This window comes from Cryptosporidium hominis, assembly GCF_000006425.1.
Source record: "Cryptosporidium hominis TU502 chromosome 6 CHRO016193, whole genome shotgun sequence".
Lineage (NCBI taxonomy): Eukaryota > Apicomplexa > Conoidasida > Eucoccidiorida > Cryptosporidiidae > Cryptosporidium > Cryptosporidium hominis.
In genome coordinates this window covers 1-14,259 of record NW_667290.1, presented here as the reverse complement: position 1 = coordinate 14,259, position 14,259 = coordinate 1, and the positions used below count along the sequence as shown (strand labels likewise).

The 14,259-nt window shown below is 33.5% G+C and overlaps 4 protein-coding genes across 4 annotated transcripts; 1 reads left to right on the top strand and 3 right to left on the bottom strand.

Annotated features, from left to right (window-relative positions):
* The first annotated feature begins 2,247 nt into the window (after positions 1 to 2,247).
* On the top strand, positions 2,248 to 2,466 carry Chro.60630 (hypothetical protein). Its single annotated transcript, XM_661557.1, has 1 exon — positions 2,248 to 2,466. One exon carries the CDS (start codon positions 2,248 to 2,250, stop codon positions 2,464 to 2,466), a length of 219 nt encoding a protein of 72 aa, XP_666649.1.
* Positions 2,467 to 3,477: 1,011 nt separating this feature from the next.
* Positions 3,478 to 5,409, bottom strand: Chro.60627 (ABC transporter protein). Its single annotated transcript, XM_661556.1, has 1 exon — positions 3,478 to 5,409. The coding sequence occupies one exon, from the start codon at positions 5,407 to 5,409 to the stop codon at positions 3,478 to 3,480; it is 1,932 nt and encodes a 643-aa protein (XP_666648.1).
* A 693-nt stretch (positions 5,410 to 6,102) lies between these two features.
* Chro.60626 (hypothetical protein) lies at positions 6,103 to 9,912 on the bottom strand. Its single annotated transcript, XM_661555.1, has 1 exon — positions 6,103 to 9,912. One exon carries the CDS (start codon positions 9,910 to 9,912, stop codon positions 6,103 to 6,105), a length of 3,810 nt encoding a protein of 1,269 aa, XP_666647.1.
* Positions 9,913 to 10,570: 658 nt separating this feature from the next.
* On the bottom strand, positions 10,571 to 12,061 carry Chro.60625 (transmembrane protein). The annotated part of the gene is made up of 1 exon (XM_661554.1): positions 10,571 to 12,061. One exon carries the CDS (start codon positions 12,059 to 12,061, stop codon positions 10,571 to 10,573), a length of 1,491 nt encoding a protein of 496 aa, XP_666646.1.
* Positions 12,062 to 14,259: the final 2,198 nt, after the last annotated feature.

Below are 14,259 nucleotides of genomic sequence, written 5' to 3'. Positions count from 1 at the left end.
AAATCCCACACCCTAAAACCTAAACCCTAAACCCCTAAACCCTAAACCTAAACCTAAAACCTAAAACCTAAAACCCTAAACCCCTAAACCCCTAAACCTAAACCTAAAAAAAAAACCTAAAACCTAAACCTAAACCTAAAACCTAAAACCTAAAACCTAAAACCTAAACCTAAAACCCCTAAACCTAAACCTAAACCTAAACCCTAAACCCTAAACCTAAAACCTAAACCTAAACCTAAACCTAAACCCTAAACCTAAAACCTAAACCTAAACCTAAAACCTAAACCTAAACCTAAAACCTAAACCTAAACCTAAACCTAAACCTAAACCTAAACCTAAACCTAAAACCTAAACCTAAACCTAAACCTAAACTAAACCTAAACCTAAACCTAAACCTAAACCTAAACCCTAAAACCTAAACCTAAACCTAAACCTAAAACCCTAAACCTAAACCTAAACCTAAACCTAAACCCCTAAACCTAAACCTAAAACCTAAACCTGAACCTAAACCCTATACCCTAAACCTAAACCCTAAACCTAAACCTAAACCTAAACCTAAACCTAAAACCTAACCCTAAAACCTAAACCTAAAACCTAAACCTAAACCTAAACCTAAACCTAAACCTAAACCTAAACCTAAACCTAAAACCTAAACCCTAACCCTAAACCTAAACCTAAACCTAAACCTAAACCTAACCCTAAACCTAAACCTAAACCTAAACCTAAAACCTAAACCTAAACCTAAACCTAAAACCTAAACCTAAACCCCTAAACCTAAACCTAAACCTAAACCCCCCCTAAACCTAAACCTAAACCTAAACCTAAAACCTAAACCCTAAACCTAAACCCTAAACCTAAAACCTAAACCTAAACCTAAACCTAAACCTAAAACCCTAAACCTAAACCTAAACCTAAACCTAAACCTAAACCTAAACCCCTAAACCTAAACCTAAACCCTAAACCTAAACCTAAAACCTAAAAAAAACCTAAAACCTAAACCTAAACCTAAAACCTAAACCTAAACCTAAACCTAACCCTAAAACCCCCTAAACCCTAAACCTAAACCCTAAACCTAAACCTAAAACCCCTAAAACCCTAAAACCTAAACCTAAACCTAAACCCAAAACCTAAAACCCTAAACCTAAAACCTAAACCTAAACCTAAACCTAAACCTAAACCTAAACCTAAACCTAAACCTAAACCTAAACCCCTAAACCTAAAACCTAAACCTAAACCTAAACCTAAACCTAAACCCTAAACCTAACCCTAAACCTAAACCTAAACCTAAACCTAAACCCTAAACCTAAACCTAAACCTAAACCTAAACCTAAACCTAAACCTAACCTAAACCTAAACCTAAACCTAAACCTAAACCTAAACCTAAACCCTAACCCCTAAACCTAAACCCCTAAACCTAAACCTAAACCTAAACCCTAACCTAAACCTAAACCTAAACCTAAACCTAAACCTAAAACCCTAAACCTAAACCTAAACCTAAACCTAAACCCCTAAACCCTAAACCTAAACCTAAACCCCTAAACCTAAACCTAAACCTAAACCTAAACCCTAAACCTAAAACCTAAACCTAAACCCCCTAAAACCTAAACCCCTAAACCTAAATGAAGCTAATCCTTGCAATTCCAATGTCTGATGAACAAACTAGTATTAAATAATTCATCGTAGTTACTGAAGAAACAAAGTGAGAAGAATTTAGAGTTCCCTTTATACCAAGTTTTACAAATGCAATCATGCCTGATTAATTTAAGAGATAAATATTGCTTGAGAATAAAAGTTATAAACTCTATGTAATTACTGTCAATAAACAAGATGGTAAATTTCGAATTGTTAATGAAACTAGAAAACTAAAATTTCTTTTAATACTCGCATATTTAAAGTTAATACAAATAAGAACCTTGAAAAAAGCTCGGTTACCAAAGTAAGTTAAATCAAGAGCTTCAAAAACCTAAACTATGAAAATAACCCAAATAGACTAAAATATTACAACTCTAATGTTAGAATACTTGTACCTGGAAACTTTAATATTGTACATGATCCATTATATACATTCGCTAGGTAAGAATGTGTTGAGTTTATAAGTATATTTCCTTTGCTCAACACTAAAATCAGAATGTATTTTACTAAAAATGGTAATGTATATGAATTCTTTACCAATGTCAGAAGTTATGCAGCATTTCAGAGACTTGACTCGAAGTTAATTATGTCTATGCTGTGCCTATTCCAAAAAATATGAGATGCTATATGGATTATAACACTAGTAAAATAAGAATGGTAAATTCAAGTAATGATATTACCTATAAAGCTGATTATGGCGAGCTTTTAGTTGAAGGGTTCAAGATGGTTACAATTAACATCTTCAAATTTAGGATAATTATCGCAAAAGATTTGGATGATGCAATGATTAATGGACTCTCTGGACTGAATTATCTCAACTCTGATGTTAGATAATACAGTGACTTTTTTCAAATTTTAATTGGGATTGTTATTATTTTCACTTACCCATATGAATATTTGCTTGTAATTTCAGACTGAAATCTGGAATTTATCATTTAATTTATTGATGTCAAATGAGCTTTTGTTAAAATTATTTATTATTGTACTTTAATTATAATCTTTTAATTTCGTAATATTAGAGATTAGTTTGTTTTATAGTTTAATCGTGGTAATGTAGATTTTTTATTATTTATTGAGTCTTTGTAAAGTCAATAATCATTGCAATTCTTTTGAGATATTTTATTAACCATCTACTGAGATAGTAATAGAAAATATTCAGATTGTAATAAATAATTTTTAATTTGTCATGTATTTGATAAAAGTATATTAAAATAAATTACACCTTAAAAAAAGTGTATCTTTATCTTAAAATTTTGAAATTTATTCTTTAAAATCTGTTTAGTATTATAAATTAATTGATTAGTATATCATTAAAAAAACATTATTTACATGGCTTTTTAAATTAATAGTTGTCTAACTAAATGAAGATACATAGCTTTTTATATATGTAAATAAACAAATAATATGTACTAATTGTTGAAAATTGAAAAAGTAAAATTATAGAAAATTAGTTATTCTATTGAATATATAAATATTGATCAGATTTAAGAAAAAAAGTCGACTAAAATTTGGATTTTTGTAAACAATTATATTCAAATGATTTAGCAATTAAAATTCGTGAGACAAGTGATATTCAAAAATATAAAACAATAAAATCTTAAAAAGCTAGGAAGAAATATTAATAATTATTAAAATTAAGATAGAAGTAACCTATTAGAACCTTAATATTGCTATTTAAATTCGAGGCCGACATTTAGCCACAGAAACTTAAAGAATAGTTAATATTACTAAAAGTAAAATAGAAATAAAACAAAGTATAAAGTTAAATATCTAAAAGCTAAAATAGAGCCTAGCCTACTATGCCAGAGTTAAATACCCTGTCCAAATACATTAATTGTATTAACTTTATTCCAAACCAAGATTTCTAAAGAAAAGAGCAAATGTAATACAGGCAAAAATTCTGTATAAAATGCCCAAAACAAATAATACCACTGCATTCAGTAAAAATGATGTCTGATCAATAGAGAACTGTTTAAGTAAAATATCAGTCTGAATTGGACCCCAATTTTTGTTTGGTGGGAAAGTGTTAACCACCAAGGCAGAATAAGAATATCTCTGGAAGGAAATATATTTGATCCAAGAAACCCATGATGGCAACTTATTAACTGTTACATAGAAACCTGATACTATGACAAAGAAGATAATTATTAAAGGAGCAATTCCATATGCAAGCTCCAATGACTTTGTTATCCCGCAAATAAAATAAACTAAGCCATAGCTTGCCCAGGAAGTTAATAAAATAGTTAATTGATAGCATAGATATTGAGTTAAAGTATTCCAACCTGGGTACGAAACAGAATTCGTATTACTCATAAAATAGAATATATGACTAAATACCAAAATTGGAACAATTTCAAAGATAAAATCTCCAACATGTTTACCTAGCATATATGTTGCAGGGCCATATAATCCTTTCGCTCTTTCTCTAGAGAATATTATCCTGAACCTTGTGAAAGATTCTAATGCTATCATTGCTCCAAATGTTGCAATCATTACTGAAAAGAAAAGTGCCCCCATAATGTTAGTTGCATTTTTAAAGGTAACCCCAATATCATCGCTAAATGAAGGCAAATTAAAGAAGATACTTCCAATTACAACTGCAATAAAAGCATTTACCAAAACACCAATAACCAATGAACCTAAAGTATTTCTTGCGTTATTCATAAAAGACCTCTTTACAATAACACTAAAAGCAAATAGCTTCTTTCTTATCCATCCAAAACATGTATGGCTACTTCTTGAAAACAATAGTAGCTCAGGAATTGTGGAATACTGTCTACTCAAATGTTCATCGATCTTTCTTATTACCCTATCGTTATACTCTGATGATAAGTACAACTCTGGCAATACTCTCAATTGTTCATAAGTAATGGAGTGAAGACGGTTGTCAGCAAATTTTTCCACATTTGATCTTGGAACAAGCAAATCTAGATAATAGTCAGTTGGATTGTAATTTTCTGGTACAGGGTATCCAATTAGGGAAAAATAATCAACTGAAGATTTAGATGGTCCTTGATAAATGACTTCTCCTTTCGACAACAATAAAATTTCATCAAATGCCTGAAATACTTGAGTTCTAGGTTGATGTATTGTACAAATAATTGTTCTTCCTGTTTTTGCCAATTTTATTAGTAACTGCAAGATTTGAAAAGCCATAAATGCATCCAAACCGCTTGTAGGTTCATCAATAAACAGTATTTGAGGATCACTAATCAATTCAGTACCCAAAATAACTCTTTTGCGTTCACCTCCAGAGATTGATCTTACCTTATCATCGCCCACAATTGAATGCATGCAATGTACTAAACCCAAATCATTTAGCAAAATTCTAACCTTTTCTCTTCTTTCTTTTGCAGACAAAAAAGGCAATCTCAATTCTGCGGAGTAAAGCAAAGTTTCTTCAATTGTTAAATATGGAATAGTCATTTCATGTTGCATCACATAACTGCAACGGGACTTTAAATCTTTGCTTGTAACCTTCTTTCCGTTCAAATATATAGATCCTCCTACCAGCTTATTACCAGTTGAAGAAAGCCTGCCTGACAAGATATTAAGTAAAGAAGTCTTACCTGATCCACTAGGACCCAATATTGCAGTCATAGTTCTCGGCTCAGCAAAGAACTTTATTCCTGACAATATTCTTGCAGTGCTTTGTTCAAAAACGCCACTTGTAATTTGATAAGAAATGTCCGTTGCTGCCAAATAAACTCCCTGATCCGCATTAGGAGGGAAAATAGACCCTCTTGCTGGTTTTGACTCAATCTTATCGGTATGCATTTTTCTTATTACCCAATAGTTAAACCCTATTCAATATCGTGAATAAAATTGTCTCCTAAAGTATTAGTAGGCAAATTTCTCACTAAACATCCAGATTAACTTATATTGCGTTATCCTAGCTTCAAACGAACTATAATTATTTAATGAATCAATTTATTTTTAGTTATAGGGTCAAAGATTTATTCAAACCCAATACACGTGAGTTATATCCAAATAAACAAATTTATCCTCACGTTATAAATTCGTACGCCCCCCCCCACAATATAAGAAGATTCAAAATTAAACTGTGCCGCCAAAATACACAAAACATGCAAGACAATGAAAATAAGTTAAAATAAGTTTAGAATAGAACAACCTCCGATAACGCTAAGTTAAATACGAAGAGGAATATGGTAAATACCACCCATCATTCGTTTCCAACATTAAAGCGGTAGCTAAGTCTATTATTGCATTTGTAAGTATTACATGGACAAAACTTATTTATAATTAATGCAATAAGTCATGTCCAATGCCCTTAATACCCTTTGTTAAAAAATAATACCTGGAATTTCTCAGAATAGATTTGATATACAAAAAAGAATTGCAATCAACAGAATAGTGATATTCCCACAAAGATTGAAATAATTCACATCGATTTGCTGGAAATTTATCTATTAGATTACGCCTTTCCATTTTTACTCCAGAAGATTATTTTTATTGGTCAGCCATCCACCAGACAACTTTTTTTAATGGTTTATCAGGGCTAGAGCCATATCTGTCATAGGATTCGTAAGTTCTTGGTCTTAAGCCAATTGCTGAAGGTGAACCAGTACCTGCTGCTTCATCAGCAACATGAACTTGACCATCCAAAGTTGAGAATGCCATACATGATTTGAAGCAAATATCAGAGTCTGGTAAGACTCGTGTGAAGAATGGGCTTCCTGATTGGCATTCATACTCGCATTTCTCCTTAATAGGAGATTCATTACCAGTATGAGAAATCAAATTGATCATGTTTGTAATTGAGACTCTTGGAATATTTCTTGCCCAAAATATTCCACCAAATTTCTTATAGACATCCTGATATTTATCGGAAATCAATATTGAAATAGCCTTTGATGAAGAGATAACTCTTACTCTCTGTGGGCTAGTTAATCTGGCAAATGATTCAGTACGAGTGAAATCTAATTTAGAGCAAAGCTTGGTCATCTGCTTGTTTGACAAGGAATACTTCTTTTGGAAGTTGAACATCACCGGGCTCTTAACACATGTATTTGAAATGTTTCCAATTGTTCCAGATTTATCAGAGAATGGACCCAATGCATGCATTACCTTACAGAAGTCTGCTAAGTCAAATGCCTCTTTCTTCACTAATGATGTGAAATAAGAGTGAACGAATTCGGCATGATCAAGCAATACAATCATTAAACCATTGCATGCAGGTGTTGCATATGGATCAATTCTCTTACATACAGCCTGAGCAAGTTCAGATCGCACTCTATGTCTCTTAAGAACTTTAACGCAGCTGACATAAATAGTGTTTGGTGCCAAATCCAACTCATCAACGATACTTGTAAAGTTTGGTATATTTGATGATTCAATAACCAATGATGGAGGTGCAGTTCTAACAAACTCATCCTTAAGTTTATCTGCTAATGACTTCTTAAAACCGACTCCGCTGATATCAACCCATTGAATATCCATTGTGAATCCAGAGGATGGGAACTCAGATTTTTCATAATATTGTTCGACTGTCATTGGTGCTGCAGCTCCAATTCCAGAATCAATGTCCTTCTTAAGTAAAGCTGGATCTATTCCAAATGGAGTCCAGTATTCTTCATCGCTTGCAGCAGCTGGTTTAAAGTATGTTGGTGAGTATAATCTAGCTCCTGTAGCGCCTTGACCAAAACCTCTAGTTCCTCTAATGTTTCTTGTTTCTTCAATGAGTTCATCTCCAATAACAATCTTTCTCCTAATGACATCGAAATCTTGTGGTTGAGGTGGCATGTGTTTTGCAATGTCAGAATAAACATCCTCAATAATAGAGCTGACAAGCTTTGCTGATTCTTCAGGCTCTTTTGCTTCAAATACCTTTCCACATGCAGTAGCTACACCGGTTTCAAACTCCTTGCCAGCAACATCGCTGTCAACAGCAATATGGCCTACGAACTCAGCAGTTGCAAGAATGCAGTGCTCAATGGTACTAACCCTACTAACTCTGTTAATAACTTTACAGGTAGAATCATAAGTTACCTGTAATTTCTTGTCTCCATTATGTATTTTTCCTAACTCAAAGGCCAATTTATAAGCAAGGGTAAGATCTCCTGATGAAAGCTTGGTACATGATTTATGATTGGCAGGCTTGAGGAGTAAACACATTTGCTTAGATTCTTTTTCAGTCAACTTATACTTTTCTAAGAATGAAATTTGACTAGAGTGCTTTGCTGTGGACAATGGCTCGGAAAGATTGCTTATACAATGATTAGTGAATCCACTTCTCTTGGTATAAATCCATGGCTCAACTTTACCTACAAATCTGCAAATATCTCTCAAATCAATTGCGAAACTTGATTCATCTCTCATTAAAGTCATAGATTTAAGAATACTCTTTGACCACAATTGAGCAGGTACTGATAAGCTCTGGCATGCCTTGCTTCTAGCACCATCTATAGCTGCACACCAGTTTGCAATTGTTGTCTCAGAGAATCTAGAACCAACTCCATCTTTTTGATGTCCTGGGTATTTCTTAATCTTTGCGAAAATAAGTCTTGAACACGATCTATGTAAATTAGTTGGATCGATCCTAGCTGCAATAATCTCAAAATCTTCAATGCCATAAGCTTTATTACCTTCTTGAGAGTATAATGAGTATAAGATTTGTGCCCAAACTTTTTGAACTGAGTTTAAGGCAACTGATTGTCTTGTAGACCACAAGAATTGATCTGGAGTTTCCAAAGCTTTTGTTTTTGATATCCATCTCTCTCTTGGTGCAACTGCTTTTCTTGCTGCTTCCCTTGATGATTTGTGATATTTAGAACTAACAGATGGACCATAAACGCCGGCACCGCTTGAACCATCACTGAGTGCAACACCTTCTGATGATTTTCCTTCATCAAGCTCGATGGACATGTCAGAGCCCAAATCAATAGAGGATTCGGATCCAACATCTGCACTTAACTCAATTGTACCATCGGACTTAGAGCCATGTTCAAGTTCAATTGCTGAATCTGAAAAGTCTGAACCTAAATCTAATTCTGAATCAATCTCAGATTCATCTGGAGCAGCTTCAACAGTTTCTCCATGAAGATAGGCAAACCTTGATGGAGGATAGTTAACGCTTTGGCCCCTATATTTTTTGTCTGACCAAATAGATCCAAATGCAATTCTTGTAAATAATTTATCAAGTCTCATCTTTTCTCCACCGGTTGCTTTTCTCTTATATACATAGGCACATGATCTCCAAATCTCAGTATATAATGGCCATTGTTCTGCAACGACTGAGTTACCATATTCATCAGCTCTCTCAACCAATACTCTTACTAATGCATTTCTACATTTTTCTCTGCTTGGTCCACGTTTCATCATCTTTCTGGCGATACACAAATCGGAAGCAAAGATTGGGAATAATCTTGGATAAATAAAATCACCCAAGTGTAAACCAAGTTTCATTACCTCAGAGAGTTCATCTTTAGAAAGATCTGCGCAGGCTGGCTGAATAGTATAATCCATTACTGTACAAATCATATCCGTATCCATATTTGTTACACCATACTTCCTCATCAGCTCACTGTTTACAACAGTTTGACATTTCCCAAAGATTGACTTTCTCTCTGGCTTAGGAATTAAAGATGGCTTAATTCTCTCAACAAGTCTGCAAACATCCTTTGTTTCCAAAAACATGCCTCTTCTCTTCATTCTAAACTTAATATCCATTACAACTGAAAAGTCTATCCAAGTTAAAGCATGGCACTCTAACAATGCGAAGGGCTCTAAGTTATAACAAAATTCGATGGCCTTTTCACTTGGAATTCCCTCCCTCACTAACAAAGCCTGGCAAGTAGCAGCATTAAACCCATACTTACGGAAAAGGTCCATAACTAACTTTTCCAAAATAGTAAGAGATACATCAAATGCACTTAATTCCGTATCAGTTTTTATTCTCCAGTACAAAATCTTTGCAATCTCAACCTCAAATTTTGTTGCTCTTTGAATCCTCTCAACAGTTCTTGAACTCTTTGAGTAGATGCCATCTTCAGTTGTTGTATCCAAATCTGGAAGACCATCAAAACCTGGTTGCATTTGGTGAGATGCTGCTAATGCACTACTGTATGCAAGCTCGCCTCTTGTCTTAAAAGCATCAAGGGACGGCTTTTTTGGAGTGTATATTTCTAATGGGGCTTCCACAAAATCTATTGTTGGAAAACCTCCAATTGCTCCATATACAACTGATAATGTTGAAGCAAAACATGCTGTTAATAATAAACATGTTTTACCATTAAGAAACATCTTCAAACCTCTCTCCATCTTACTCTTCTTTCTCAAGCAATGCTAAGATTCACCCTAATTATTTTAATCTTAATCAGCTTGATTAATATTTTTCCTGTCCCAACTATTCAAAAATAATCTTAATATTTGAATGGATCTATTAAAGAAGCAACTTCATGTCCCCCCATATGCCTTATTTGATCTTAGGCGGGCACATCTAATAATTGCCATCTTAAGCCTGCAGGTCTATTTTGGTAATTTTTTAATAAGGTAAGGTTTTTAGGGTTATGTATTTAACAAGCCCCTATTTACTACTTGATTAAAATAAATGTTCTCTCATCTAACTCTGTTTTTGCGCGAATTACCCGAATAATATGCATTTTTATCTGCACCTCTCGTACATCTTCCCCTCTTTCAAAGTTCTCGGAATACGATCCATCTATATTTATATAAATTAATATTTAATTCAACAAGCAAGACAAAACTTCATTCCAAATACAAAAACTAATTCAAACTCTCACAAGAGAAAAATCATAAGTAAAAAAGTAGAGCCATAGTTTCGTAGCTAGTATTTTTAAATATAAACATTAAGAAAGCAAAGATATAAGTAACATAATCTAATAAACTGCTCTGCTTGAATAAATTACAGATAACTTTCGTATTTTAGCTTCTAAGTGAATTTTGCACCAAACTCCTCTTACATCATCATCAATACAATAACTATGATTGATACTGTCGCAAGAATGCCCATTGCGATGTATAAATTTTGACCAGAAAAGATACGCTCTCTTAGTGATTGAACTTCCCTTATAGATTCTGTTGAATCTAATGAGCTAGATAATTTTTCTGGTAATTTTGTAAGGCTAAGCTCTAATGCTAACCCATTTGGATAGTCCTTTGTCGGGAATGTAAGAATGTCACCAAATCTGGTATTAGAGTAAGCGGAAACCAAAATGGAGAATTTCTCACGGTCCTTAGCATTCTCCAAAAGTTCACGAATAGCCGATGTTACATCAACACTAACTGGAGAATTTTGAGTCTTTGGCAAAACTATTCGATAAGTAGCCAAAACTGTAGACTTGGAAATGCGAGATGATTTAGATTCTAAGTTCAAAATATCAACACGAACTGGTAATGTTCTTGTACCTCCGACTTTGTTCAAAATAAGTGTAGCAGAAACAACATCTCCTGAATTGATTCCAGAGTTCCTAATCATGCTAGAATCGAAACTTGCGAACAAAGCCGATCCCTTTCTAGATCCTTGAATTGTGATTGCATTAGATGTTGAAGTATTGTGGCAAATTAACTTCTTTGTTTCACATGCAAATATTAACGGCACTTCATATTTGTGTAAAACTAAGCTTTCTTGCGTTTCTTCCTGATCCTTTTCGCCTGCTTTTTCCGCTGAATCAGATATTTGTTCAACCCCGCTAGATAATTCAATAGTGGCTGATGCCTCATCACTAGACAACTCAGCAACAGTTGGGGCTTCATCGCTAGATAACCCAGCAGTTTGGACTTCATCACCAGATAAGTCAGTAGTTTGGACTTCATCACCAGATAAGTCAGTAATTTGGACTTCATCACCAGATAAGTCAGTAGTTTGGACTTCATCACCAGATAAGTCAGTAGTTTGGACTTCATCACCAGATAAGTCAGTAGTTTGGACTTCATCACCAGATAAGTCAGTAGTTTGGACTTCATCACCAGATAACTCAGAAGCAGTTGAAACTTCGTCAAGAGATACCTCAACACTGGCTGGAGTCTCATCTTCCTTAGTGAATGAAGTCACTTCTAAAGTCATCACTTCATCAGATTGCCCAATAGGTTCCTCAACTTCATCCTTATTATGAACTTCAGTAGTGTAAATATTGGATTCAGGATCACTCTCTAAGTCTAATTCTTTAGTTGATGTGGGAACTGAACTTTTTCCGCTTGAATCAATCAATTCATGTCCTAAATCTTGATCCGCCGTTGGAGCCTCCCCATCTAATTTAGATACTTCTGTAGGAGCCATTGTTGAAGTTTCATTTGAACCAACCTCTCCAGATTTCTCTACGCTAATATCTTTAGATCCTACTGGAGAAGCGGATACAACAGTTTTGGTTGAATCTAATTCCGTTGCAGAGACGGTATAGATTACTAGGAAATAAGTAATGAAAACTGATAATAAAGAAAGTGATTTCATGTTAATTCTATCGAAAAAAAAAATCTTTTAACTATATTGGTAGTAAAACTTTTTAAGCCTCAATAAACTCTGTCCTTTAGAGGGTCCGCAGTTTTTAATCCAAATTAAGCACATTCCCGCCTCTTAGGTACGCGTCTAATGGACTGCCGTCTTTATATTTTAATTATATTATTAATTAATCAATAATTCTTATTCTTTACAATTATTTGCAACTGTAAAGTAAATTTTTCTCGATTCCCTCCCGATTTCTCAATTTAAAATTGTTTAGAAAAAATTCCTCTGAAACATCCAAGTTAAATTACCATTATATTACTTTGAATTATATAAATTAATTTCATAATGATATATCCTGTTAACCTTATTTTTCTTTCTCTAGTTAATTTGAAGCCTTTTTATGTAATTCCGAGTAAACCATACAGGCTTGTCCATTTCTTGATGCCAATCACATTGTGTTTTCACATGTTCGCAATATTGTTATTGCAATAGTGAAGTATCAAATTTTATTATTTAAAATGTATTTTTAAGTGTAACACAGAAAATATTGAGTTAAAAGTTATTTGGATCTATCGCGCCCAAATGAATTTAAATTGCATGCTAGAATAATTTTAGTTTTAAAGAAAAGTGATACTCAAATGATTACTGTAAAGATCTAGTTCATATTTAAAAATAGATATGTGTAAATTTAGAAAATCATTGTTAAAGACAGCGTTGATTCTTTTGTTAAAATTTATTGGCTCTTATGGAATTTCAAACTATCAAGGATTTGACTCCACAGGAAATGGAGAATTATCAGTCTCTAACTATTATGAATATAACAAAAACTTTTGCGAACCATCAGCTATTTCATTCAATGAATTGACGAGGTTTGGAAAGGCTGAAGTTGTAAAATTCAATTGCCCAGCAGGCTATCAAATTATCGGATTGGAATACTTTACAGATTCTCTAGAGCTTTTTATAACAGGAATTCGATTTATCTGCAATGATGGAAGTTCTTCATTTCATATGGGATCTGAGAATTTTAACTCTAAAAACGTAAAAGGAAAGTATTTGGGTGGTGGAATCAACGAAATTGCTTTCGGATATGATGCTGAAACTCCAATTCTACGGTTAATTCAAGTAATCAAAGAAGAAACTTTACCAAAGGGCTCAGAAAAATTACTTAGTTTTATTTCACCCAGTGAACAATTATTTAGAACCCAAACATTTGTTGGGAGTGTTCCTACATCAGTTTGTGGTGTGATTATAAAAGATTCTTCATATTTAGCTCCCATTATAGGAAATGTTAGAATTCAATTTCTGGAGAAACGACCTCTATCCCAGAATAAATACAGAGGTTTAATTTATACAGGAGTTCCAGAAATCGAGTTTTCAAAGCCAGATATTAAACGATGCAATCAAATTTCAGGGGTAAGTCCTTCAAATACAAAGGATCTAAACTTTCATATTAAATGTCCGAATGGATATAGAATAATTGGTATAGACACAATAATGGGAGATCAGATTACAGCAGTTAGCTTAGAAAGCGTTTCAAGTCAACTGAACAAATTGAATAAGAATGTTTTGGTCTCAAAGAATGATGAAATAAGGTCTTTAGATGAAAGCAAATTTACTTCAGACTCATTTATAGATTCACTAGGTTCTTCTTTCAAAAGTTCAACTGATACGAGTGTAAATAATAAAAAAAGTGGGATAGATTCCGCTGTGAATAATGGAGAAATTATAATGCTTAGATTCCTTTGCAGCGACTATATTACTTCATTTTCAATTGGACAAGCCTTACAAAATGTTACAAGTTGGAACCTACAAGATCAAATCCCAAATGTTAAAGATTGGGAAATATCTTCTATGTTGGTAAGTAATGAAGCTGAAAAAAATATGAGAAATGCTGCCGAAGAAAAATTAGTTCTTGGAACAAAAGAAGTCCGCTTGGGAAATATCAATTCCGTTTTACTAGGTTATACTACTGAGAAGCTTGTAGTAAAGGCATATCTAAAAAATGATAATAAGAAAGAGAATAGTGAAATTGCAGAATATGTAGAAAGGTATACATTTGGACCAGTTTTTATAAATGTAAATGAATTTGTAGATCATGATTTCAGCAGGAGAAGCATTTTGAAACTATTACCTGATATTTTTAAATCCAATCCAATAGATTCAAGATTAAGCTTTTCAGGAGACGAGTTTAAAGGATTATGTGG